Source organism: Anomaloglossus baeobatrachus, chromosome 9 (assembly GCF_048569485.1).
Source record: "Anomaloglossus baeobatrachus isolate aAnoBae1 chromosome 9, aAnoBae1.hap1, whole genome shotgun sequence".
In the NCBI taxonomy this organism is placed as follows: Eukaryota; Metazoa; Chordata; class Amphibia; order Anura; family Aromobatidae; genus Anomaloglossus; species Anomaloglossus baeobatrachus.
Genome location: NC_134361.1, coordinates 74,678,193 through 74,705,580, shown reverse-complemented (window position 1 = coordinate 74,705,580; position 27,388 = coordinate 74,678,193). Strand labels below are relative to the sequence as shown.

Here is a 27,388-nt window from a genome sequence, read left to right as displayed (position 1 = left end):
TTTGTCATGATGAACAATTTATTAAATGAATTTGTCTGTACAATCCGTGCATCATCACCGTTTTACCACCTAATAACTTATTAACATCGATATCGATGGCGAGAATATTTTACATAGAATCATTTATTTTTTTCTACAATGAACAGTGTGAAAACAAACAAAATAAAATGTACTGGCGCGTTTCGGTTCTGGATTTCATATATCGTGACACTTTCCTACAATCTTATTCTCTCGTTTTATACAACCTTACTTTATAAAAATACTCTGTATTTATACTGTACAGAAACAATATATTACACTGCTAAAATGAAGACGCTTCTTCATAAATACTATACAAGCGAAGCATGGCAGAAACATCGAAACAGAAGAAAAACATAAATCCTAAAAGAAGAATTAGTCCCCTGCTGGACAGAACATGAAGCTTGTTTCTAGCATTTTTATCAGAATGCATCGGTTTTCCATATACCATATTTTTCGTTTTGTAAGACGCACCGGATTATAAGACGCTTACAATCCGGTAGTCTCTTACTAGGGGGGGGGGAAATGGCAGCAGGGTCACAGGAGGGAGGAACGGTGGTGGAGTAGGTCAATGCTGTGGGTGGTGCGGGCAGCGGGATGTCCCATATACAGTGAGACAGGCAACTTCCAGAAACTGTCGGCGGTGCGGGCTTCAAAGAAATGGTGCCCGAAGTCGGTGCGTTTGCAGTTTGAGCTTTCGGCTCAATGACAAGCCAACATCTCATCTGCGCGTGCACCACCTCTGAGTACCATTTTCCTTAAGTCTTCTGCTGGGAGATCAATGGGCCGGAGGAACAGAGGTGTGTGTGTAGAGGAGATTTTGAGCTGAGAGCTCCATCTACGCATGCGCCACCTCCGGGCGCCATTATTTGAAACCCTCATTGCCAACATTTTCAGGATGCCCCTGTCTTCTCATAGCTCGCCGCACAGCGCCTGCCTCTTGCGACCTCTTTCCACCACCTCACGGGTAAGGTACATTCGGATTATAAGATGCACCCCTCATTTCCCCCCCCCCAATTTTTGGGGACGAAAATATGCGTCCTATAATCCAAAAAAATACAGTATATATATTATTATATATATATTAAAAAACAAAACGGCTTTTGCTAGTGGTATATTAATGGATGCAAGATCAGTCCAAAGCAATGGTTCCTTGCACAATAGCTGCACATTCACAAAAAAAAAAAAAGATAAACATGGCCGAATGTCCATCTGCATGGTGATAAGTTTTTTTTCGATCGGTCTAAAGACGTAGGAATAGATACATCATCTGTGAGATGAGCCAACAAGGTCAGAGAAAGAAGATCTTAAGTCAGCACCATGGATGAGCGTTAGTAAGGACTCTGCGCTCTGGTCACGTTTGTTTTACTAAAGCCTAATATTTCTCATGAAATAACTTTTTTGGATCCTCTTCTTCTTTTTTTCCTGTGTTGCTTCTTTCCTGTTCTACTCGTCTTCTAAATGAAGTAATAAAATGGGCGATCGTGTTCCCCTCGTGTAGAGAAGGTGTCCTTGCACAGTCCGACACGGTCAGCACTTATTGGACAGTGTCTGACTAGATGAACGGTAACAGTTAGCCGTCCATTCATTCTTTTCCAGGAGGAATAACAGAGGAATATTACAACACAGCCTTTGACACATGCATGAATTTCCCAAAACAGATGTGTCAGGAAAGCAGAAAGGATTCTTTACGCCGCATTATAAAGCAACAAACAAACAAAAACAAAGCCCCAGAGTGAGGTCAATAGCGTTTTCAGTCTTGTAACGTAGTGAGGAGCAGTATCTGAAATCCACTGGAAACACCGGCCGTGTACTGGGACTCTGCCATCACCGCATTAATCTGGCATGTCGATGTTCAGTTTGGGTGGTGGCACCACGTACTTCCCCGGGCTCTGAGTGATAACCACACCGGTCTTTTTGCGAAACATTGGAGCGATCTTGGGTGGCTCCGGCACGGGGGTCTCCTCCGCGTCCTCACTGTCCTCATGGTGAATGTCATAGGAGATATTACCGTACTCCCGCAGGAAAGGGAAGATCTCCAGCAGGAACTGGCAGAAGTCTTTACGAATACCAAACCACCCTGGAAGATGAAGGTTACAGTAAGGTTTCCACAATGCGACCACATCACCTCACACACAACGTGCGGCACTTACAGTGATTGCCTCCTTTCTGGCCAAACGTCGTTGCCATCAGGGTAATTAAAGAAAGCCAGAGAGGGACAAAGATGGGGATATAGGAGAATAAATTGTGTCCGTCCAATCGATGAACAAGCAAGATCTGCAACGAGAGAAGACACAGATTATACACTACTTCACGGAAAGTTAGGGATATTTGGCTTTCGGGTGAAATTTCAGGATAATCCTAAAATGCCCTCTGACCTTTTCAGGTGATGGTAATGTACATGTGCAAATGTTCAATGTTTCAGGACTTTTTGCACAACTTTCCCTTTTATTAAAAGAAGCTTAATGGCAAAATTCACAACACGTGTTTGATCCATGAATCGTGCAATGAATTTTGGGGTTCAATCAGAATTGGTATTTATACAATCCTCCTCCTCATGCTCTTCACATTTTGACATCATGAGTAGCGATGAGCGAACACGAACTGTAAAGTTCGGCATCCGTACTGAACAGCAGGTGTTTGGGGTCCAAGACCAGACCAGTGTTCGGGCAATTGGGGAGAATCTGGTAAACTGCCGGGATTGTCGCATCTAATGGAGCGACAATTCTGAGGCAGCTGCAAGCTGCTATTCTTAGGCTGGGGGGGTCCCAATAATCATGGACTTCCAAAGCCTGAGAATACCTGCCCCCCAGCTGTCAACTTCCTCTTGGCTGGGTATCAAAATTGGGGAGACCGTACGTCATTTTTTAAAAATGTATTTAAATAATTAAAAAAAATAATAAATACAATATGCCGCATGCAGTTCCTCTTACTTTGATACACAGCCAAGATAAGCCCACAACTAGGGATGGTAGCCTGTAGCCACAATGCTTTATCTATATAGGGCGGACCCTATGCCATGTTTTAAATTGATTAATTTTACACTCCACTATAAGCATGCAGACAGCGCCTGTGATTTCAACCAATCACGGACACTGTTAGAGTGGAGCCGTGGTCTACCGGCAGCCAATCAGAGCCGCTGGTGGGCGGGGAAAGCATTAAATATGTATTATGAGGACTAATGAGAGGACCAGAAAGTAGTGTTACAGCTGGGTGGGAGGCTCAGTAAATATATTCTCCTGCTTTAACCCTTTTATTTTGCAGGTAATGTTCAGGTCTCCATAGACTTCTATAGTGTTCGGCGTCAGGGCAGATGTTCGGGTTCAAGTCCGGTCCCGAAGTCGGGCCAGACCCACCAGACCCAAACATCTGCGGGTTCGCTCATCTCTAATGAGACAAAGATGACACCTAACAATAGATATGAAGTACCTCACCATTGTGAGGCTTCAAGCAGGAGGTTTTAAGATGGAAGTGGCAACTGAGGTCAGAGTGTCATCAGCAGATTGCAACAGAGATACAGAAAGACTGAAGAATCACAGAAAGACACAGAAGTGGATGTCTTTTGGCCACATGCCACATTGATGACCACTTCATTGTGAATATTGCCCTTCAGAATGGATGATGAATGCCACACAACTACAGGCACATTTACGGGAGGTGAGATGCTCCCAAGTGTCACGTCAGAGAATTCGAAACGGTTTACATCAGCATGTTCTGAGTGCTACACGACCTGCAAGGATACCTGACCACACCACCAGGCACAAGTGTCATCTACGCTGGACGAGGAACCAGTTGACCTCAGTGTTGTTCACTGATGAAAATCAATTAACGCTGAGAAATGATGGCTGCCAAACATGTTGGAGACGTCAAGGAGAGCGCTATGCATCAGCCACTCTTGTCACCAGACGCGCCTTTGGTGGTATTACAGTGTGGGCCGGTGTGTCTAGTCAATACAGAACTGCCCTACCCTCTTTGAACAGTACAGTGACAGCTTCTACTACTGGAATAACAATTAATCCAGTCATTGTGCCTCAGCATGAACAACACAGGCCTAATTTAATCTTCATGGATGATAATGCTCCAGCTCATCATGGTCGCATCATTAGGGAACGGCTGCTGAAGACTGGGGGACCTCAAATGGAGCATTCTGCGCTTTCTTCAGACCTGAACCTCATAGAAAATCTATGGGATCAGCTAAGTCGCTGTTGGGGGGTATATCCACCACGGTCTCTCTCTCTCTGTTTTTATATAGAAAATAGTTCTACCACGGAACCGGTTTTTCACAGGTTCCGTCGCATCAGTCACAAAACGGATTGTGACTGATGGGAAAAGACGAAAGTGTGAACGTAGCCTTACACAGCTCTGCTGTTCAGCTCCATTCAACAGTTATGTGAAGCTGATAAGAGCTGATCGTTGGGGTCCCCACCATCTGACATCGATATTATATTCCTAGACAACCCTTAAATGTTTGGTGGACTTCTTCTAACACCAGACCCTTACTGGTCAAACGTGATGGCTTCCACTATGGAGAGAAAATCAGTGCTGCAATCCTGGAAATAATCCACCTTTACCAGGAATAGGTGAAATGAAGGGAATTTTGTTTACTTACCGTAAATTCCTTTTCTTCTAGCTCCAATTGGGAGACCCAGACAATTGGGTGTATAGCTATGCCTCCGGAGGCCACACAAAGCACTACACCAAAAGTGTAAAGCCCCTCCCCTTCAGCCTATACACCCCCCGTGCTGCTACGGGCTCATCAGTTTTGGTGCAAAAGCCAGAAGGAGGAAAAATTATAACTGTTTTAAAGTAAATTCAATCCGAAGGAATATCGGAGAACTGAAACCATTTAACATGAACAACATGTGTATACAAAAAACAGGGGCGGGTGCTGGGTCTCCCAATTGGAGCTAGAAGAAAAGGAATTTACGGTAAGTAAACAAAATTCCCTTCTTCTTTGGCGCTCCATTGGGAGACCCAGACAATTGGGACGTCCAAAAGCAGTCCCTGGGTGGGTAAATAATACCTCATAATAGAGCCGTAACGGCTCCGTCCTACAGGTGGGCCACTGCCGCCTGAAGGACTTGCCTACCTAGGCTGGCATCTGCCGAAGCATAGGTGTGCACTTGATAGTGTTTCGTGAAAGTGTGCAGGCTCGACCAGGTAGCTGCCTGACACACCTGCTGAGCCGTAGCCTGGTGTCGCAAGGCCCAGGACGCTCCCACGGCCCTAGTAGAATGAGCCTTCAGTCCTGAGGGAACCGGAAGCCCCGAGGAACGGTAAGCTTCGAGAATTGGTTCCTTAATCCACCGAGCCAGGGTTGATTTGGAAGCTTGTGTCCCTTTACGCTGGCCAGCGACAAGGACAAAGAGTGCATCCGAGCGGCGCAGGGGCGCCGTACGAGAAATGTAGAGTCTGAGTGCTCTCACCAGATCTAACAAGTGCAAATCCTTTTCACATTGGTGAACTGGATGAGGACAAAACGAGGGTAAGGAGATGTCCTGATTGAGATGAAAAGGGGATACCACCTTAGGGAGGAATTCCGGAACCGGACGCAGAACCACCTTGTCCTGGTGAAACACCAGGAAAGGAGCTTTGCATGATAACGCTGCCAACTCAGACACTCTCCGAAGTGAGGTGACTGCTACTAGAAAAACCACTTTCTGCGAAAGGCGTGAGAGAGAAATATCCCTCATTGGCTCGAACGGTGGTTTCTGAAGAACCATCAGCACCCTGTTCAGATCCCAGGGTTCTAACGGACGCTTGTAAGGAGGGACGATGTGACAAACCCCCTGCAGGAACGTACGTACCTGTGGGAGTCTGGCCAGGCGCTTCTGAAAAAAACACAGAGAGCGCAGAGACTTGTCCCTTAAGGGAGCCAAGCGACAAACCCTTTTCCAATCCGGATTGAAGAAAGGACAGAAAAGTGGGCAAGGCAAAAGGCTAGGGAGAAAACCCCTGAGCAGAGCACCACGACAGGAATATTTTCCACGTCCTGTGGTAGATCTTGGCGGACGTTGGTTTCCTAGCCTGTCTCATAGTGGCAATGACCTCTTGAGATAATCCTGAAGACGCTAGGATCCAGGACTCAATGGCCACACAGTCAGGTTGAGGGCCGCAGAATTCAGATGGAAAAACGGCCCTTGAGACAGCAAATCTGGTCGGTCTGGCAGTGCCCACGGTTGACCGACCGTGAGATGCCACAGATCCGGGTACCACGACCTCCTCGGCCAGTCTGGAGCGACGAGGATGGCGCGGCGGCAGTCGGCCGTGATCTTGCGTAACACTCTGGGCAACAGTGCCAGAGGAGGAAACAAATAAGGAAGCTGAAACTGCGACCAATCCTGAACTAAGGCGTCTGCCGCCAGAGCTCTGTGATCTTGAGATCGAGCCATGAATGTTGGGACCTTGTTGTTGTGCCGTGACACCATTAGGTCGACGTCCGGCATCCCCCAGCGGAAACAGATCTCCTGAAACACGTCCGGGTGAAGGGACCATTCCCCTGCGTCCATGCCCTGGCGACTGAGAAAATCTGCTTCCCAGTTTTCTACGCCCGGGATGTGAACTGCGGATATGGTGGATGCTGTGTCTTCCACCCACAGCAGAATCCGCCGGACTTCCTGGAACGCTTGCCGACTGCGTGTCCCACCTTGGTGGTTGATGTAAGCCACCGCTGTGGAGTTGTCCGACTGAATTCGGATCTGCTTGCCTTCCAGCCACTGCTGGAACGCTTTTAGGGCAAGATACACTGCCCTGATCTCCAGAACATTGATCTGAAGTGAGGACTCTTGCTGAGTCCACGTACCCTGAGCCCTGTGGTGGAGAAAAACTGCTCCCCACCCTGACAGGCTCGCGTCCGTCGTGACCACCGCCCAGGATGGGGGTAGGAAGGATTTCCCGTTCGATAATGAGGTGGGAAGAAGCCACCACCGAATGGAAGCTTTGGTTGCTTGAGAGAGGGAGACGTGCCTGTCCAGGGACGTCGGCCTCCTGTCCCACTTGCGTAGGATGTCCCATTGAAGAGGACGTAGGTGAAACTGCGCGAAAGGGACTGCTTCCATTGCTGCCACCATCTTCCCCAGGAAGTGCATGAGGCGCCTCAAGGGGTGTGACCGACCTTGAAGGAGAGATTGCACCCCTGTCTGTAGTGAACGCTGTTTGTCCAGCGGAAGCTTCACTATCGCTGGAAGAGTATGAAACTCCATGCCAAGATATGTCAGCGATTGGACCGGTGTCAGATTTGACTTTGGAAAATTGATGATCCACCCGAAACTCTGGAGAATCTCCAGAGTAACGTTGAGGCTGTGTTGGCATGCCTCTTGAGAGGGTGCCTTGACCAGCAGATCGTCTAAGTAAGGTATCACAGAGTGACCCTGAGAGTGTAGGACCGCAACTACTGTAGCCATGACCTTGGTGAAAACCCTTGGGGCTGTCGCCAGGCCGAACGGCAGTGCCGCGAACTGAAGGTGTTCGTTTGCTATGGCGAAGCGCAAGAAGCGCTGATGCTCTGGAGCAATTGGTACGTGGAGATAAGCATCCTTGATATCGATCGATGCTAGGAAATCTCCTTGGGACATTGAGGCGATGACGGAGCGGAGGGATTCCATCCGGAACCGCCTGGTCCTTACGTGTTTGTTGAGCAGTTTTAGGTCCAAAACAGGACGGAAGGACCCGTCCTTCTTTGGAACCACAAACAGGTTGGAGTAGAAACCGTGACCCTGTTGCTGAAGAGGAACCGGGACCACCACTCCTTCTGCCTTCAGAATGCCCACCGCCTGTAGAAGAGCCTCGGCTCGCTCGGGAGGCGGAGATGTTCTGAAGAATCGAGTCGGAGGACGAGAGCTGAACTCTATCCTGTAACCGTGAGACAGAATGTCTCTCACCCAACGGTCTTTTACTTGTGGCAGCCAGGTGTCGCAAAAGCGGGAGAGCCTGCCACCGACCGAGGATGCGGTGTGAGTAGGCCGCAAGTCATGAGGAAGTCGCCTTGGTAGCGGCACCTCCGGCGGTCTTTTTAGGGCGTGATTTAGACCGCCATGCGTCGGAGTTCCTCTGATCCTTCTGAGGCCTTTTGGACGAGGAGAATTGGGAGCTGCCCGCACCCCGAAAGGACCGAAACCTCGACTGTCCCCTCCTCTGTTGGGGTGTTTTTGGTTTGGCCTGGGGTAAGGATGTTTCCTTTCCCTTGGATTGTTTGATGATTTCATCCAATCTCTCACCAAACAAACGGTCGCCAGAAAATGGCAATCCAGTTAAGCACTTTTTGGAAGCCGAATCTGCCTTCCATTCCCGCAGCCACAAGGCCCTGCGTATTGCCACCGAATTGTCGGCTGCAACCGCCGTACGGCTCGCAGAGTCCAGGACAGCATTGATAGCGTAGGACGCAAATGCCGACGTTTGAGAGGTTATGGACGCCACCTGCGGCGCAGACGTACGTGTGAGTGCGTCAATTTGCGCCTGACCAGCTGAGATAGCTTGGAGTGCCCATACGGCTGCGAATGCTGGAGCAAAAGACGCACCGATAGCTTCATAGATGGATTTCAGCCAGAGCTACATCTGTCTGTCAGTGGCATCCTTGAGTGAAGCTCCATCTTCCACTGCAACTATGGATCTAGCCGTCAGTCTGGAGATTGGAGGATCCACCTTGGGACACTGAGTCCAGCCCTTGACCACGTCAGGGGGGAAAGGGTAACGTGTATCCTTAAGGCGCTTTGAAAAACGCTTATCTGGACAAGCTCGGTGTTTCTGGACTGCCTCTCTGAAGTCAGAGTGGTCCAGAAACATACTCTTTGTACGCTTGGGAAACCTGAAACGGAATTTCTCCTGCTGAGAAGCTGACTCCTCCACTGGAGGAGCTGAGGGAGAAATATCCAACATTTCATTGATGGACGCAATGAGATCATTCACTATGGCGTCCCCATCAGGAGTATCAAGGTTGAGAGCGGCTTCAGGATCAGAATCCTGATCAGCTACCTCCGCTTCATCATACAGAGAGTCCTCTCGCTGAGACCCTGAACATTGTGATGATGTCGAGGGGATATCATAGCGAGCTCGCTTAATCGGTCTGGGGCTGCGGTCCGTGTCAGAGACCTCACCCTGGGATCCATGAGACACCCCGGGAGGACATTGCTGTTCCACTGAGGGGGACCAGGGGGCAATGATTCCACAGTGCCCCTGGCTTGAGATGCCGGCCTGGACTGCAAGGCTTCTAATATCTTAGCCATAGTCTCAGAAAGTCTATCAGTAAAAACTGCAAACTCCGTCCCTGTCACCTGGACAGTGTTAACAGGTGGATCTCCCTGGGTCACCCTTAGCAGAGGCTCCGGCTGAGAAAGTGCCACAGGGGCCGAGCATTGCACACAATGAGGGTCAGTGGAACCTGCCGGCAGTATAGCCGTACATGCTGCACAGGCAGCATAGTAAGTCTGTGCTTTGGCACCCTTGCTATTTGTGGACGACATGCTGTTGTCTCCTCTGAGCAATACAGGAGGGGATATAGCCAAAAATCAATTGTGCACCATACAGTGTAAAGTATAGACTATAATCAATAAACTATAAATACACTTCTGCACTAGTGGGGCCAGCACCACAGGTGCTGCTTACCGCCCGCGCAAAGCGTTTGTGTGGGCACCAGAATTCCTGCCTGGGTCTCCCTGAGCTTGTCTCTCCTCTCCAGCGTTAGCAGAGCTGAGAGGAATGGCTGCCGGCGTCCTGAGGAGAGGAGGGAGCCGTGGGCGTGACCCAGAAAAGTGCGGGAACTGGTGCCCCACTGTGCAGAGTGAGGGGGGTGGAGTATGCAAAGCATGCTCCAGGCCTCAGTGCTGCCGTCCTGTACAGCGTCCCGCCCTTCCCCTGACTGGCAGGGCAGGGGGCGGGAAGAAAGAGAGACTAGGCCGCAGAAGCCGGGGACTCGAGTAATAAGCGCGGCCGCCGTATAAGCGCGGTCGGCGCGGAAGTCCCCGGCGAACTAACAGTCCCAGCCGCGCCGCAGTGATCTCATGGCAGCGGCGGTCAGCGCGGCAGTCCCCCTACACACACACACTCAGCGACGCTGAGTGTATAGTGGCACAAACGCAGTCAGCGCTGCTGTCCCCGGTGCACTAGCACACCCAGCAATGCTGGAGTGTTGCTGTGCGCAGTCCCCACGGGGACACAGAGTACCTCCAAGTAGCAGGGCCATGTCCCTGAACGATACTCGGCTCCTATCCAGCAGGGTCCTCAGGAGCTGTGGATGGAGCACGGTCTCCTGTGCCTGGAGACCGATGGGATCCCACTTCACCCAGAGCCCTAATTGAGGGATGGGGAAGGAAAGCAGCATGTGGGCTCCAGCCTCCGTACCCGCAATGGATACCTCGACCTTAACAACACCGCCGACAAGAGTGGGGTGAGAAGGGAGCATGCTGGGGGCCCTGTCATGGGCCCTCTTTTCTTCCATCCGACATAGTCAGCAGCTGCTGCTGACTAAGCTGTGGAGCTATGCGTGGATGTCTGACCTCCTTCGCACAAAGCATAAAAACTGATGAGCCCGTAGCAGCACGGGGGGTGTATAGGCTGAAGGGGAGGGGCTTTACACTTTTGGTGTAGTGCTTTGTGTGGCCTCCGGAGGCATAGCTATACACCCAATTGTCTGGGTCTCCCAATGGAGCGCCAAAGAAGAAGGGAATTTTGTTTACTTACCGTAAATTCCTTTTCTTTTAGCTCTAATTGGGAGACCCAGACAATTGGGTGTATAGCTACTGCCTCCGGAGGCCACACAAAGTATTACACTTAAAAGTGTAAGGCCCCTCCCCTTCTGCCTATACACCCCCCGTGGGATCACGGGCTCCTCAGTTTTAGTGCAAAAGCAAGAAGGAGGAAAGCCAATAAACTGGTTTAAGCAAATTCAATCCGAAGGAATATCGGAGAACTGAAACCATTCAACATGAACAACATGTGTATACAAAAAAACAGGGGCGGGTGCTGGGTCTCCCAATTAGAGCTAAAAGAAAAGGAATTTACGGTAAGTAAACAAAATTCCCTTCTTCTTTGTCGCTCTATTGGGAGACCCAGACAATTGGGATGTCCAAAAGCAATCCCTGGGTGGGTAAAATAATACCTCGTAATAGAGCCGTAAAACGGCCCCTTTCTACAGGTGGGCAACCGCCGCCTGAAGGACTCGTCTGCCTATGCTGGCATCCGCCGAAGCATAGGTATGCACCTGACAGTGTTTCGTGAAAGTGTGGAGGCTGGACCAGGTATCCGCCTGACACACAAGCTGAGCCGTAGCCTGGTGCCTCAAGCCCAGGACGCATCCACCGCTCTGGTAGAATGGACCTGCAGCCCTGAGGGAACCGTAAGCCCAGCAGAACGATAAGCTAGAGAATTGGTTCCTTGAACCACCGAGCCAGTCTTGATTTGGAAGCCTGTAACCCTTTACGCTGGCTAGCGACAAGGACAAGAGTGCTTCCGAGCGGCGCAGGGACGCCGTACGATCGATGAAGAGTCTGAGTGCTCTCACCAGATCTAATCAAGTGCAAATCCTTTTCACATTGGTGAACTGGATGAAGACAAACAGAGGGTACGGATACCCTGATTGAGATGAAAGGGGGGATTCCACCTTAGGGAGAAATTCCGGAACCGGACGCAGAACCCCTTGACCTGGTGAGACACCGGGAAGGGGACTTTGCACGACAATGCTGCCCCGACAGACACTCTCCGAAGTGAAGTGACTGCTCCTAGGAAAACCACTTTCTGCGAAAGGCGTGAGAGAGAAAAATCCCTCATAGGCTCGAATGGTGGTTTCTGCAGAACCATCAGCACCCTGTTCAAATCACAGGGTTCTAACAGTCGTTTGTAAGGAAGGACTAAGCGGCAAACCCCCTGCAGGAACGTGCGTACCTGAGGTAGTCTTGCTAGGCGCTTCTGAAAAAAAAAAAAAAAATACAGAGAGCGCTGAGATTTGTCCGTTAAGGGAACCGAGCGACAACCTTTTTCCAACCGAATTGCAGGAAGGAAAGAAAGTAGGCAAGGCAATTGGCCAGGGAGAAACTCCCTGAGCAGAGGACCAAGATAAGAATATCTTCCACGTTCTGTGGTAGATCTTGGCAGATGTGTGTTTTCTGGCCTGTCTCATAGTGGTAATGACCCCTTGAGATAACCCTGCAGATGCTAGGATCCAGGACTCAATGGCCACTCCATCAGGTTGAGGGTCGCAGAATTCTGAAGGAAAAAACGACCCTTGAGACAGCAAGTCTGGTCGGTCTGATAGTTCCCCCGGTTGGCCTACCGTGAGATGCCACAGATCCGGGTACCACGACCTCGTTGGCCATTTTGGAGCGACAAGGATGGCGCGGCGGCAGTCGGACCTGATCTTGCGTAACACTCTGGGCAACAGTGCCAGAGGTGGGAACGCATAAGGGAGTTGAAACTGCGACCAATCCTGAACGAAGGCGTCTGCCGCCAAAGCTCTGTGATCGTGAGACCGCGCCATGAATGCCGGGACCTTGTTGTTGTGCTGAGACGCCATTAGGTCGACGTCCGGCATCCCCCAGCGGCAACAGATCTCCTGAAACACGTCCGGGTGAAGGGACCATTCCCCTGCATCCATGCCCTGGCGACTGAGAAAGTCTGCTTCCCAGTTTTCTACGCTCGGGATGTGAACTGCGGATATGGTGGGTGCTGTGGCTTCCACCCACAGCAGAATCCGCCGGACTTCCTGGAAGGCTTGCTGACTGCGTGTCCCACCTTGGTGGTTGATGTAAGCCACCGCTGTGGAGTTGTCCGACTGAATTCGGATCTGCCTGCCTTCCAGCCACTGTTGGAACGCTTTTAGGGCAAGATACACTGCCCTGATCTCCAGAACATTGATCTGAAGTGAGGACTCTTACTGAGTCCACGTATCCTGAGCCCTGTGGTGGAGAAAGATCGCTTCCCACCCTGACAGACTCGCGTCCGTCGTGACCACCGCCCAGGATGGGGTTAGGCAAGATTTCCCTTTCGATAATGAGGTGGGAAGAAGCCACCACCGAAGGGAAGCTTTGGTTGCTTGAGAGAGGGAGACGTTCCTGTCTATGGACGTCGGCATCCTGTCCCACTTGCGTAGGATGTCCCATTGAAGAGGACGCAGGAGAAACTGCGCGAAAGGGACTGCTTCTATTGCTGCCACCATCTTCCCCAGGAAGTGCATGAGGCGCCTCAAGGGGTGTGACCGACCTTGAAGGAGTGATTGTACCCCTGTATGTAGTGACCGCTGTTTGTCCAGCGGAAGCTTCACTATCGCTGGAAGAGTAAGAAACTCCATGCCAAGATATGTCAGCGATTGGACCGGTGTCAGATTTGACTTTGGAAAATTGATGATCCACCCGAAACTCTGGAGAATCTCCAGAGTAACGTTGAGGCTGTGTTGGCATGCCTCTTGAGAGGGTGCCTTGACCAGCAGATCGTCTAAGTAGGGTATCACTGAGTGACCCTGAGAGTGGAGGACCGCAACTACTGTAGCCATGACCTTGGTGAAAACCCTTGGGTCTGTCGCCAGGCCGAACGGCAGTGCCGCAAACTGAAGGTGTTCGTCTCCTATGGCGAAGCGCAGGAAGCGCTGATGCTCTGGAGCAATTGGTACGTGGAGATAAGCATCCTGATATCGATCGATGCTAGGAAATCTCCTTGGAACATTGAGGCGATGACGGAGCGGAGGGATTCCATCCGGAACCGCCTGGTCCTTACGTGTTTGTTGAACAGTTTTAGGTCCAAAACAGGACAGAAGGACCCGTCCTTCTTTGGAACCACAAACAGGTTGGAGTAGAAACCGTGACCCTGTTGCTGAAGAGGAACCGGGACCACCACTCCTTCTGCCTTCAGAATGCCCACCGCCTGCAGCAGAGCCTTGGCTCGCTCGGGAGGCGGAGATGTTCTGAAGAATCGAGTCGGAGGACGAGAGCTGAACTCTATCCTGTAACCGTGAGACAAAATGTCTCTCACCCAACGGTCTTTTACTTGTGGCAGCCAGGTGTCGCAAAAGCGGGAGAGCCTGCCACCGACCGAGGATGCGGTGTGAGGAGGCCGTAAGTCATGAGGAAGCCGCCTTGGTAGCGGCGCCTCCGGCGGTCTTTTTAGTTGATTTAGACCGCCACGCGTCGGAGTTCCTCTGATCCTTCTGAGGCCTTTTGGACGAGGAGAATTGGACCTGCCTGCGCCCCGCAAGGACCGAAACCTCGACTGTCCCCTCCTCTGTTGGGGTATGATCGGTTTAGCCTGAGGAAAGGATGTATCCTTTCCCTTGGATTGTTTGATGATTTCATCCAGTCGCTCACCAAACAAGCGGTCGCCAGAGAATGGCAAACTGGTTATGCACTTTTTGGAAGCAGAATCTGCCTTCCATTCCCGCAACCACAAGGCTCTGCGTATTACCACTGAATTGTCGGACGCAACCGCCTTCCGGCTCGCCGAGTCCAGGACAGCATTAATGGCGTATGACGCAAACGCTGACGTTTGAGATGTTAAAGACGCAGCCTGCGACGCAGACATACGTGTGACTGCCTCAATTTGCGCTTGAGCCGCTGAGACCGCTTGGAGCGCCCAGACGGCTGCGAAAGCTGGAGCAAAGACACGGCAATAGCTTCATAGATGGATTCCAACCAGAGCTCCATCTGTCTGTCAGTGGCATCTTTGAGTGAAGCCATATCTTCCACTGCAACTAAGGATTTAGCCGCTGGAGATAGGAGGTCCACATTGGAACACTGAACCCAGCCCTTGACAACGTCAAAAGGGAAGAGATAACGTGTATCCTTAAGGCAAAAACGATATCTGGAGAAGCCTGGTGGTTCTGGACTGCCTCCCTGAAGTCAGAGTGATCCAGAAAGCGCACTCAATGTACGCTTGGGGAACCTGAAACGGAACTTCTCCTGCTGAGAAGCTGACTCCTCAGGCGTAGGAGCTGAGGGAGAAATAACCAACATATGATTGATGGACGCCGTAAGATCGTTCACTACGGTGTCACAGTCAGGTGTATCCAGGTAGAGAACGTTCTCAGGATCAGAATCCTGATCAGATACCTCCGCCTTATCATAGAGAGAGTCCCTGCTGAGACCCTGAATGATGCTGTGACGTCGAGGGATGCTCCCAGCGAAGTCGCTTAGGGGGTCTGGGACTGCGGTCCGAGTCAGACCCCTCACCCTGGGATCCCTGAGACACTCCAGGAGCACCTTGTTGTACCAACTGGGGGGGGGGACCAGGGGCAATGAATCAACAGAGCCCATGGTCTGAGGGACCGGTCTGGACTGCAAGGCTTCTAGTATCTTAGCCATAGTCTCAGAAAGTCTGAAGTAGATACTGCAAACTCCGTCCCCACCACCTGGACCATTAGCAGAGACTCCGGCTGAGTAAGTTCCACAAGGGCCGTGCATTGCATACAATTGGGGTCCGTGGAACCTGCCGGCAGTATAGCCGTACATGCTGTACAGGCTGCATAGAAAACCTGTGCTTCTGCACTCTTGTTTTTCACAGACGATATGCTGTTATCTCCCCCGAACAATCAAGGAGGGTATATAGCCAAAGTGCGACCGAACAGTGCAATGTATAGCGTACAAGCATATATCTATATGTGCATTTCGGCACTAGTGGGGTCAGCACCACAGGTGCTGCTTACCGCCCGCACACAGCGGTTGTGTGACCACCCGAATCCCTGCCAGGGTCTTCCCAAACTTGTCTCTTTTCTCAGTCACAGAAAAAACTGACATGAATGGCTGCCGGCGTCCTGTGTAGAGGAGGAGGCCGTGGGCGTGCCCCAGAAAGTGCGGGAATCCGGTTTCACACTGTGTACAGTGAGAGGGGTGGAGTATGCAAAGTATGCTCCATCTCTCAGCGCTGCCGCGCTGTGCAGCGTCACGCCCTTACCCTGACTGGCAGGCCAGTGGGCGGTAACGAAGTGAGAGAAGGCCGCAAAAGCCGGGGACTAGAGTGATAAGCGCGGCCCGGCATATAAGCCCTGGTCGGCGCGGAAGTCCCCGGCGCACCACAAGTCCCAGCCGCGCCTGAGATAAAAATGGCAGCGGCGGTTAGCGCGGCAGTCCCCCAATACTCTAACACACCCAGCACGCTGTAGTGTGCGATGGCACCAGTGCGGGCAGCGCCGCCATCCCTGGCGCACTAACACACCCAGCAGTGCTGCCGTGTGTCTGTGCGCGGTCCCCACGGGGACACAGAGTACCTCAACGTAGCAGGGCCATGTCCCTGAGGATACTCCGCTCCATGTCCAGCAGATTCCCAGGGGCTGTGGATGGAGCACGGCCTCAGTGCCTGGAGACCGATAAGATCCCACTTCACCCAGAGCCCTAAGGGGATGGGGAAGGAAAGCAGCATGTGGGCTCCAGCCTCCGTACCCGCAATGGGTACCTCAACCTTAACAAACACCGCCGACAAAAGTGGGGTGAGAAGGGAGCATGCTGGGGGCCCTAGTATGGGCCCTCTTTTCTTCCATCCGACATAGTCAGCAGCTGCTGCTGACTAAACAGTGGAGCTATGTCTGATCTCCTTCGCACAAAGCATGAAAACTGAGGAGCCCGTGATCCCACGGGGGGTGTATAGGCAGAAGGGGAGGGGCCTTACACTTTTAAGTGTAATACTTTGTGTGGCCTCCGGAGGCAGTAGCTATACACCCAATTGTCTGGGTCTCCCAATAGAGCGACAAAGAAATTATATTTTATCTACATGTACCATATGACAATTCACATGGCTATAATTTATCTGTGGGGATCACCATATCTTGTGATTCAACCATACTGGATCCCATGATTATGTAGAAGTGTCAGTATAGCCTCCATGCTGAATATGTGACCCCCACCACAGTCACGTACCTCAAAAGTGAGCAATGGCACAACGATAGCCATCCAGCTGACGGCCATGGTGATGTGGGTCCTTCTTTGCTCAGCGATGACATCCATGGATCGCAAGAACAAGACGGACCACACGATGTAGTACAGGACCACCAAACAGAGGAAGGACATCAGGATCCAGAGCGGCACACAGACCACCTGAGCACAGAAGACATGGGAAATCACTGAATAATATGGAGCTAATGACCCAGCGGCCGCACACCAGGAAGAGCACATGGCGGACATCAAGAAGGAAGAAAACTTACAAGCCACGGCCACGTGATGATGCTGTCCAGCCTCAGGGCAATGAATATAAACTGCAAGATGTTCACCGAGCACAAGATCTCCAGCTGCAGAGAGAAGAGGCGCAGGTCAGCCGCCCCCATACAGCAGATACAAAAGGACAAACTTTTACTTTTAACCCCTTCCCATTGCAGTTAATTTGGCAGTTTTGTTTTTTGTTTCATACAGCCATCACCTGCCTCTAACAGCCGTGGAGTAGAGCTCCACCCATGGCTCAAACTGTAAAGAAGGCACCATGCTAGTTGATTGACTGCTCAGGACAATTCCCTGGGCCCTGGCAATGTCTGATGGAGACTAACCTGTCTGCGGTGTGTGGGGCTGAGCTGGGCTTCGTGCCTGCTGTGATCTCTGGAGTCCTGTCAGCAGCTGCCCCGGGTCTTGTACCTTCTGCTCCATGGTTGTCTGACTTCTGTGTCACTTCCGTGAGTCTGCTGCCCATTACCTGTCTTAAGTCATCTCTGCTACCAGCAGTCTCCATTCATTCTGTCTTTGCTCATCAGTATATCTGCTGCCTGTCAGCCTGCGGTCTCCAGTCATCCTGTGTCCGCCTGTCAGTAACTCTGAAACCTGTGAGCCTGCGGTCTCCAGTTATCTCGCCACCTATCTGCCAGCGGTCATCTGATACCTGTCTCCTCCCGCCAGCATCTTTAACCTGTTCACCAGCGGTTCCAGCTCGCGGTTGCAGGCTCCTGTATTCCTGCTGCTTCCGCTCAGGTTCTGGTTATTTAGTTCTGTAATTTTGTTCCTGTCCATTTTCTATTTATTATTTTCTATACTTTTTATTAGTTTTATTTTTATTTTTTACATCTTCGTTTTGTTTGACCCCTTGACTGCTGCAGAGGCAGAATGGATCTGCGGGCTTAGTTGATCTACCGACACCAAGTGGGCTCCCCCACATATCACAGCCAATCAGTTTATGGTGAATAAATCACTGTAAGCAGTACGGATTGCCAAAGTGGAGACCCTATTCATGGCCCTGGAGCCGAGACCCCCAGTGTGCAAACTATAACTCAGTAATTACCTCCAGAGAGCGGTCATGCCGGAAGCCCCAGACACAAGCAGCGACTGACACCGGAGACACAAAGAAGAGCGGCATAAAGACCAGGAGCCAGAAATAGTGGTTTCCTCTTTCGATCCGATCACAGACGAGAACTTCAAACATGAGGAGCAACAAGTGAATTCCCACCGCAATCAGCATGGCCTTGAACTCCACGCAGGTTTCACCTTCCGCCCTGCAATAGAGGATACGAGGTCAGATACTAGTACAGAAACGCGATAACCGGATGTGGCACACTGGTGACCAGCAATGGTCAAGCTGCTCTGGTTCTCCAGGGCTTAGTCTTAGGAATCTGGCATGTTGCCCGCTGACTAGGCTGCACATGGCCAACAATCATGTGGGTTGGAAAGTATGTCAGATATAAAGGGGTTAAGTGATCACTTGTTTATTGTGGGGGTCCGACTTCTGGGACCTGCACCAATTGGCAGAATGGGGAACCTTTATCTGGCTAGGATGGAGCGGCAGTGCCCATGCTCGTCCGCTGCGCTCTACGGGGCTGCAGGGCGCTGTGCTTTTCTGGTATCCTCATAGAGAATGAAAAGGGTGTCTAACTTGTTGCTCGAGGGGGGAATAAAGGTTCCTGCTCTGCTGATCTGTGCAGGTCTCAGTGGTCAAACCCCTCCTATCAACAAATTATTACCTGTGCATAGGCAGTAAAGAGTTTTCACTGGACAGGCCCTTTTGTGATGTGCATGTGGCATGGTCAGCGTGGGACGTGCAAGAGGTCTAAAAGTGAGCACTGAAAATAGAGGACCTGGCAAGGGCCTGCGGCAGCAAATCGGATGAAAGCAGTAAAAGCTGATTATTTTTTTAACCCTTTCCTGCTCCCTCAGTTTCTGCTTTAGTCTCTGGAGATGTTCGTTTCTGCCATCAGCTCAGTTTCGATTTGCAGTGAAAAAAAATTGGATGTGAATTAAAGGGGTGGTTCACCCATTTTTTTTATTTTCTGTATTAGTTCTACTTACCATTCTAGGCGTTTTCTCCATTGGCTTCTGTTTCCAGTTCTGGCACTGAGCGGCGCTATCCTGCACGCTCAGTGCCTGTCACATGACCCCCTGGAGCTGTGGCCACCGGTATCCTCTCACGTCCCGGCAATTCCGGGCTCTCAAACTTGTCGGGTACGTCAGAGGAGGCTGGCACCACTCAGATTGAGTGACAGGGCTGTGGGCGGTGACTACTGCACGGCACAGCCCAGCATCGAGGGGAGGAGCCGGAGGACGTCAGTGTGGAGCCGGCTAAGTGTCCTGCAGATGGTGAGGCATGGTGAGGCACGGGGCCCCAGTGTGCAGTACAGGGGGGGTTCTTCAGCTGAAACCCCCCCCCCCCCCCTGCACGTAAGTATCTGATCACACTCTCCACCCGCCCGCTCTGCTGCGATGTCAGGAGAGCGGCCGGTGTCGGGCAGTGTGATTATGAACTCCTCCCAGTAGCACTGCAGGACGCAGCAAGACACTGACAGGCATGTCACCGCTGTGCTCTGCCATCTGTCCTGCTGCATGGGACCAACTGTCTGCACTCTGTCACCTGCACCACAAGTCACAGAGTGGAGACAGTTAATGACAGAGCACCTCTGCCCTCCCCCCCTCTTCTCCCCCTCCCCTCTTCCCACTCTTCTCTGCTCTGCCCCCTCTTATCCCCCTCTCCTCTCCCCCCTCTTTTCCCTCGCTTTCCTCCCCCCCTCGCTCTCTTTTCCTCCCACCCCCTCGCTCTCTTTTCCTCCCACCCCCTCGCTCTCTTTTCCTCCCACCCCCTCGCTCTCTTTTCCTCCCACCCCCTCGCTCTCTTTTCCTCCCACCCCATCGCTCTCTTCCCCCCCTTGCTCTCTTTCCCCCCCCCCTCGCTCTCTCTCGGCATGGTCAGTACAGAAATCTCTCCATCGTGGAGGGGTGAGAGGGAGTAATAAACATGGAGTCCCTACTGTGTCTGTGTATTTATTTCTAATAAAGTATTTTTCTCTGTGTGATGTCTTTTTTTTTTTTTTTTTTTAAACCCTTTATTGGAGATTCTTAATGGCCAGGTCAAACTTGGCCTGACATTAAGAATCTCGGGCTTTATACCAGCTGGTAAAACATAGCTGGTATTAACCCCTTATTACCCAGCGTGCCACCTGCCACCAGGGCCACTGGAAGAGTTGGATACAGCGCCAGAAGATGGCACTTCAATGAAAGCGCCATTTTCTGGGGCGGCTGTGGACTGCAATTCACAGCAGGGGGCCCAGAAAGTTTGGGCACCCTGCACTGCGGATTCCAATCCCCAGCTGCCTAGTTGTACCTGGCTGGACTCAAAAATTCGGCGAAGCCCACGTCATTTTTTTTTTTTTTTAATTATTTCATGAAATAAAAAAAAAAAGAAGGGCTTCTCTATATTTTTGGTTCCCAGCCGGGTACAACTAGGCAGCTGGGGGTTGGGGGCAGCCCGTAGCTGCCTGCTGTACCTGGCTAGCATACAAAAATATGGCGAAGCCCCACGTCATTTTTTTTTATAAAAAAGTTTTCAGGCAAAAACTATAATATATATATATATATAATATATAAAAATGCTCCCCTGGATTTCTATTGCCAATGAAAGTAACACCAAGCAGCGGGGGTTAGCAGCCAGTAGCTGCTTGGGTTACCCTTAGCAATAGAAAATGCAGCGGGAGCCCACAAACAATGATTTTTTTTTTTATTTTTAAAAAAAAAAAAAAAAAAAATCGACATGGGCTTCGCCCATCGAGCACCAGAGCATTTTACTGCTCAATTCATCCCAAGTAATCAGATGACTCCAGTGTCGGCCAATTACTTGTTCTGTGTCCCCCTGCATCCATTGCAGCGTGTACGGGCTGTGAGGTCAGCGGAGTTCAGTCCAGCACTGGAGTCAGCTCATCTGAACTCAGCTGAACTTCAGCCCGCACACGCTGCGATGGATGCAGGGGGACACAGAACAAGTAAGGTCTAAGCCACACGGCGAGAAAAACAGTGCGAGTAGAGTGCGATAAAACATCGCATTCCACTCGGACCAATATTAGCCTGTGTGTCAGCACACATGAGCGATTATTTTCTCAGCCCTAATTGGACCGAGAAAACAATCGCAACATGCTACAACTGTAATGCAAGACTCTCTCTTTTACCCATTCAAGTGTATGTGGTGAGAGAAAAATCGCACTGCACTTGCGGTACATCGGTGGACTACGGAGGAGAGAGGGAGAGAAATCCCTCCCATCCCTCCTCAGTGCTGGCCCACCCCTCGAGTGGCGGACCGCCCCCCGCAGCTGAAGTCTGCTCGCACAGTCGGACCTCAGTCGCAGGGACACACGCATGACACTCAGCTCTGCTGTACTGAGCGTGAGTCGAGTGTAATGAGAGGGGATCGCAGTAATCCCCGTGTGGCCCCAGCCTGATCGGCCGACACTTGAGTCAGCTGATCTGAACTCAGCTGAACTCCTGTACACACAGCCCGCACACGGTCACATGTGATCGGCAGCAGGCAGTGACTGCTGTTAAGGCTACATTCACATGACCGTTCCGTTTTTGCAGGCCACAAAAAATGGTCCTTTTTTTTCACGGATGCGTCCTAGTGGCATCCGTGTGACATCTGCGTGCCTTCCGTTTTTTTTGCGGACCGCAAAAAACGGAAGCAGCAAGAAAGATAAATAGATGAGTAGATATAGAGATGGATAGATAGATATAGAGACAGAGGGATAGAGGGATGAATGAATGAATAGAGGGCTGGATAGATAGATAGATATAAGAAAGACATATATAATGTCCTACCCCCCTGCATATTCTAAGCTGGCACCCTTTTGTGACTTTCATGTGGCACTAAAGTGCTTAGCCTTGTATTTAGCCAAAAAATAAATAAATAATAAAAAAAAAATGACATGCAGTCCCCCTATCTTTTGTAGCCAGCTAGGGTAAAGCAAACGGCTGCAGCCTGCAAACCACAGCTGGCAGCTTCACCTTGGCTGGTAATCCAAAACAGAGGGCACCCCACGCTGTTATTTTAAATTAACTAAATAATTTAAAACAAAAAACACGGGGTCCCCCGAAATTGGATCACCAGACAAGGTAAAGCGGACAGCTGTGGTCTGGTATTCTCAGACTAGGGAGGTTCACCGTTATTGGACACTCCCCAGCCTAAAAATAGCAGGCTGCAGCCACCCCAGAAGTAGCGCATCCATTAGATGTGCCAGTCCTGGTGCTTCGCGCCAGCTCATCCCGTTGCCCTGGTGCGGTGGCAAACGGGGTAATATCTGGGGGTTAATACCAGATGTGTAATGTCACCTGGCATCAAGCCCTGGAGTTAGTGATGTCAGGCGTGTATCAGATACCCGACATCACAAACCCAGGCAGTAATAAAAAAAAAAAAAAAATAGACAACAAACATTTTTATTTGAAAAACACTCCCCAACACATTCCCTCTTTCACCAATTTATTAGAAAGAAAAACAAATCCAGGTCTGGTGTAATACAAGGGGGTCCCACGATGATCCATACCATAGTCAATTTCCCAGTCAATGAAGAACAGAATGTTCCCTATTTGCTGGGAGAGCCGTGCAGTGACCTGAGCTAACATCAATAGGTCAGCCCAGATCACTACAGGGCACGACGAGTGCTGCTATCAGGAGGTTAGCGAGGTATATTACCTGCGATGATCACTGAACTCCTGACAGCAGCACTGTCACCGAGTTCAATGACCGCCGCCTTCACAAAGTATCGCGAGCGGCCCGTGACGTCACTAGTCACAGTCTCGGGTCGACAGCGAGAGGTGATGTGACAAGCGGCGGGCATAGAAGGCAGTGACGACTGCTGACGTCAGGAGGGCAGGACTTCATCACCGTAGGTAATGAACTTACTAACCTCCTGACGGTAGCGCTTGTCATCCCCGCGGATTCTGACACTGCAGTGTGGGCCGCTGCTGACACTGCTGAGCGGGCAGCCGCGGGGCTGGGGCGGGACACTGACTGCACGGGCACCCAACGGAAGTCACATGGAAGTGCTTCCGTGTTGCTTCCGGGAATTTTGCGGACCCATTGACTTGTATTGAGTCACGGTTCGTTATTACGGAACAGAATAGGACATGTTCCATAATAACGGAGCGGACATACGGCATCTGATGTGGTTTTTTTTGTAGGATCGGATGCACATGGAAGTGCTACCATGTGCCATCCGATTCTACACAAAAGACATTGAAAAGATGGTCCTGTCTATGGGGCCGCAAAAAAACAGGAACTGACCAGGACAAACGGAACGGTCATGTGAATGAGCCCACCTGCAGCTATTGCAGCGTGTGCGGGCTGTGAGATCAGGAGTCAGCTGACTCCAGCGCCGGCCGATAAATTCTGTGTCCCGCTGCAGAAGCATCCGGTAAAATAAGGGTTGCATGCGCTGCACATTTAATCCACCGGATCCAGTCATATGCGGTTTGCGGATGATACGGACGACACACAGACTAGGCAAGAGGGAAAAAAGCAACCTCATCACCCCCTCACTTTTTTTCCCCAATTATTTTTTTCACATGTTGCGCCGGCTAATAATCATAATTTCTGTAACACACTCACACACACACACACACTTTCTTCCCCTGGCTGTGCAGAGCTGCTGCTGTCTCTGTGTGATTTCTCTCAGTGCATCCACACAGGGAAAAGGCTTTGGGTGGAGAGCTGAGGGGGGTGTTACACACAGTGGGTGTGTTAGATAAGCTAGACACCGCCCTAGAGCCACAAAGAATTCTGGGACTTGTAGGAACTGAACACAGGAAGTCAGAGGACAGATTAACCCCATCAGAGCTGGAGCCAGCAATGACCGTGTGCTGCTAGTGCACAATAAAAGGTAATTTTGCTGAAAAAACATGATAGATGTGTGGAGAGGGACATATTAGCAAGATTTATCAGAAAAAAAATCAGTTTTGGTAACTGGACAACTTCTTTAAAATTTCCTGATCGAACTTGAGAGATTTGCTCATCTCTAGTGTATACCTGTACTGAGGGTTTCGCGCCCACACTCCTGTGCCCACTGAGGCTCCCACGATGACCATCAGCTTCCAGAGCCATATTGGTGTGAAGACCGCCCAGTAGCTCCACTGTATAATACCGTCCAAGCGCAGAGACAGGAGAACAGAGAAGAGCAGCAAACAAGCGTAGATCAGAAACTTACTGAAAAACACAGAGATAAGGCGGTAAGCACAGTAATATAATACATGGCGGGATATAATACACATGGGGATATATGAGGGGATCGTGCCCACGATCAGGAGTTCCAGCATTCTACACGCAGTGTCATTCCTCCTGTGGAGACGCCGGTGTCCTGAGAACGCAGCGTCCGTGCCCACAATCAGGACTCTGGGTGCAGAGGATTTTAGCTGTTTTCTCCTGCCCAGAACACTCGCAGCATAACCTCACATGCTGCAGATAAGAAAGCAACGCCACAAGGGATCTCCGGAGGGGCACATATAACGCGGGGTCTCCGGAGGGGCACATATAACGCGGGGTCTCCGGAGGGGCACATATAACGCGGGGTCTCCGGAGGGGCAGATATAACGCGGGGTCTCCGGAGGGGCAGATATAACGCAGGGTCTCCGGAGGGGCACATATAACGCAGGGTCTCCGGAGGGGCAGATATAACGCAGGGTCTCCGGAGGGGCAGATATAACGCAGGGTCTCCGGAGGGGCAGATGTAACGTAGGGTCTCCGGAGGGGCACATATAACGCAGGGTCTCCGGAGGGGCACATATAACGCAGGGTCTCCGGAGGGGCAGATGTAACGTAGGGTCTCCGGAGGGGCAGATGTAACGTAGGGTCTCCGGAGGGGCAGATGTAACGTAGGGTCTCCGGAGGGGCAGATGTAACGCAGGGTCTCCGGAGGGGCAGATGTAACGTAGGGTCTCCGGAGGGGCACATATAACGCAGGGTCTCCGGAGGGGCACATATAACGCAGGGTCTCCGGAGGGGCACATATAACGTAGGGTCTCCGGAGGGGCACATATAACGCAGGGTCTCCGGAGGGGCACATATAACGCAGGGTCTCCGGAGGGGCAGATATAACGCAGGGTCTCCGGAGGGGCAGATATAACGCAGGGTCTCCGGAGGGGCAGATGTAACGTAGGGTCTCCGGAGGGGCACATATAACGCAGGGTCTCCGGAGGGGCACATATAACGCAGGGTCTCCGGAGGGGCAGATGTAACGCAGGGTCTCCGGAGGGGCAGATGTAACGTAGGGTCTCCGGAGGGGCAGATGTAACGTAGGGTCTCCGGAGGGGCACATATAACGCAGGGTCTCCGGAGGGGCACATATAACGCAGGGTCTCCGGAGGGGCAGATGTAACGTAGGGTCTCCGGAGGGGCAGATGTAACGCAGGGTCTCCGGAGGGGCAGATGTAACGTAGGGTCTCCGGAGGGGCACATATAACGTAGGGTCTCCGGAGGGGCACATATAACGTAGGGTCTCCGGAGGGGCACATATAACGTAGGGTCTCCGGAGGGGCACATATAACGCAGGGTCTCCGGAGGGGCACATATAACGCAGGGTCTCCGGAGGGGCACATATAACGTAGGGTCTCCGGAGGGGCACATATAACGCAGGGTCTCCGGAGGGGCACATATAACGTAGGGTCTCCGGAGGGGCACATATAACGCAGGGTCTCCGGAGGGGCACATATAACGCAGGGTCTCCGGAGGGGCACATATAACGCAGGGTCTCCGGAGGGGCACATATAACGCAGGGTCTCCGGAGGGGCACATATAACGCAGGGTCTCCGGAGGGGCACATATAACGCAGGGTCTCCGGAGGGGCACATATAACGCAGGGTCTCCGGAGGGGCACATATAACGCAGGGTCTCCGGAGGGGCACATATAACGCAGGGTCTCCGGAGGGGCACATATAACGCAGGGTCTCCGGAGGGGCACATATAACGCAGGGTCTCCGGAGGGGCACATATAACGCAGGGTCTCCGGAGGGGCACATATAACGCAGGGTCTCCGAGGGGCACATATAACGTAGGGTCTCCGGAGGGGCACATATAACGCAGGGTCTCCGGAGGGGCACATATAACGCAGGGTCTCCGGAGGGGCACATATAACGCAGGGTCTCCGGAGGAGCAGATATAACGCAGGGTCTCCGGAGGGGCACATATAACGTAGGGTCTCCGGAGGGGCACATATAACGTAGGGTCTCCGGAGGGGCACATATAACGCAGGGTCTCCGGAGGGGCACATATAACGTAGGGTCTCCGGAGGGGCACATATAACGTAGGGTCTCCGGAGGGGCACATATAACGTAGGGTCTCCGGAGGGGCACATATAACGTAGGGTCTCCGGAGGGGCACATATAACGTAGGGTCTCCGGAGGGGCACATATAACGTAGGGTCTCCGGAGGGGCACATATAACGCAGGGTCTCCGGAGGGGCACATATAACGTAGGGTCTCCGGAGGGGCACATATAACGTAGGGTCTCCGGAGGGGCACATATAACGCAGGGTCTCCGGAGGGGCACATATAACGTAGGGTCTCCGGAGGGGCACATATAACGTAGGGTCTCCGGAGGGGCACATATAACGCAGGGTCTCCGGAGGGGCACATATAACGTAGGGTCTCCGGAGGAGCAGATATAACGTACGATCCAGTAGATATAATGGGCGGTCAGTATGATCTGAGGGGTGATATGAGGCCACACACGGTGGTCTCCGGGCTGTGGAGCCCCCCTCCCGGTGTCGGGCTGTCCAGGCCTCCGCTCCTCGCTCGTTTCCTCCTCCCCATCTTCAGCCATTTCCTCCCTGTATCTAGGCCTCAGGTTCCCGTCCGTCTCCAGGACGCCCCGCACTCCGGCCCCCCTCACCCCGCACACACTCACTGACCTGGGGTTGAAGTCTTGGAAGAGACCCCGGAGGTTCATGGTGAATTCCCCGCTCCGGGCACTAAGGAGCGGACATTGCGATCTCCTCCGCTGCAAGCCGCCGTAATTCTGCTACATAACGCGCACACTTTCCTTATCTGCTGAGAGAAGAGTGCATCGCTGCCCCTTTACTATATTCACTACGGTAGAAAAGTTCTTATAAGGAAATCAATACAGCAGCGCTCCCCGTCCCCGCAGTGCAGCACACGGCACCACATGTCACTACGGCACCGGGGGACCGACAGGAGCGGGGGAACCGAGAGGAGCGAGGGACTGAGGGGCACAGCCATATGGCCAG

General features: G+C 51.7%; 1 protein-coding gene across 1 annotated transcript; it reads right to left on the bottom strand.

The window, feature by feature from the left end:
- On the bottom strand, positions 1 to 27,388 carry TMEM185A (transmembrane protein 185A). Its single transcript, XM_075323787.1, has 7 exons — positions 27,053 to 27,388; positions 24,178 to 24,354; positions 18,187 to 18,397; positions 17,129 to 17,212; positions 16,845 to 17,021; positions 2,172 to 2,295; positions 1 to 2,098 (listed from the first exon to the last, which is right to left on the bottom strand). Exons 1-7 carry the CDS (start codon positions 27,088 to 27,090, stop codon positions 1,854 to 1,856), a joined length of 1,056 nt encoding a protein of 351 aa, XP_075179902.1. The 5' UTR covers positions 27,091 to 27,388; the 3' UTR covers positions 1 to 1,853.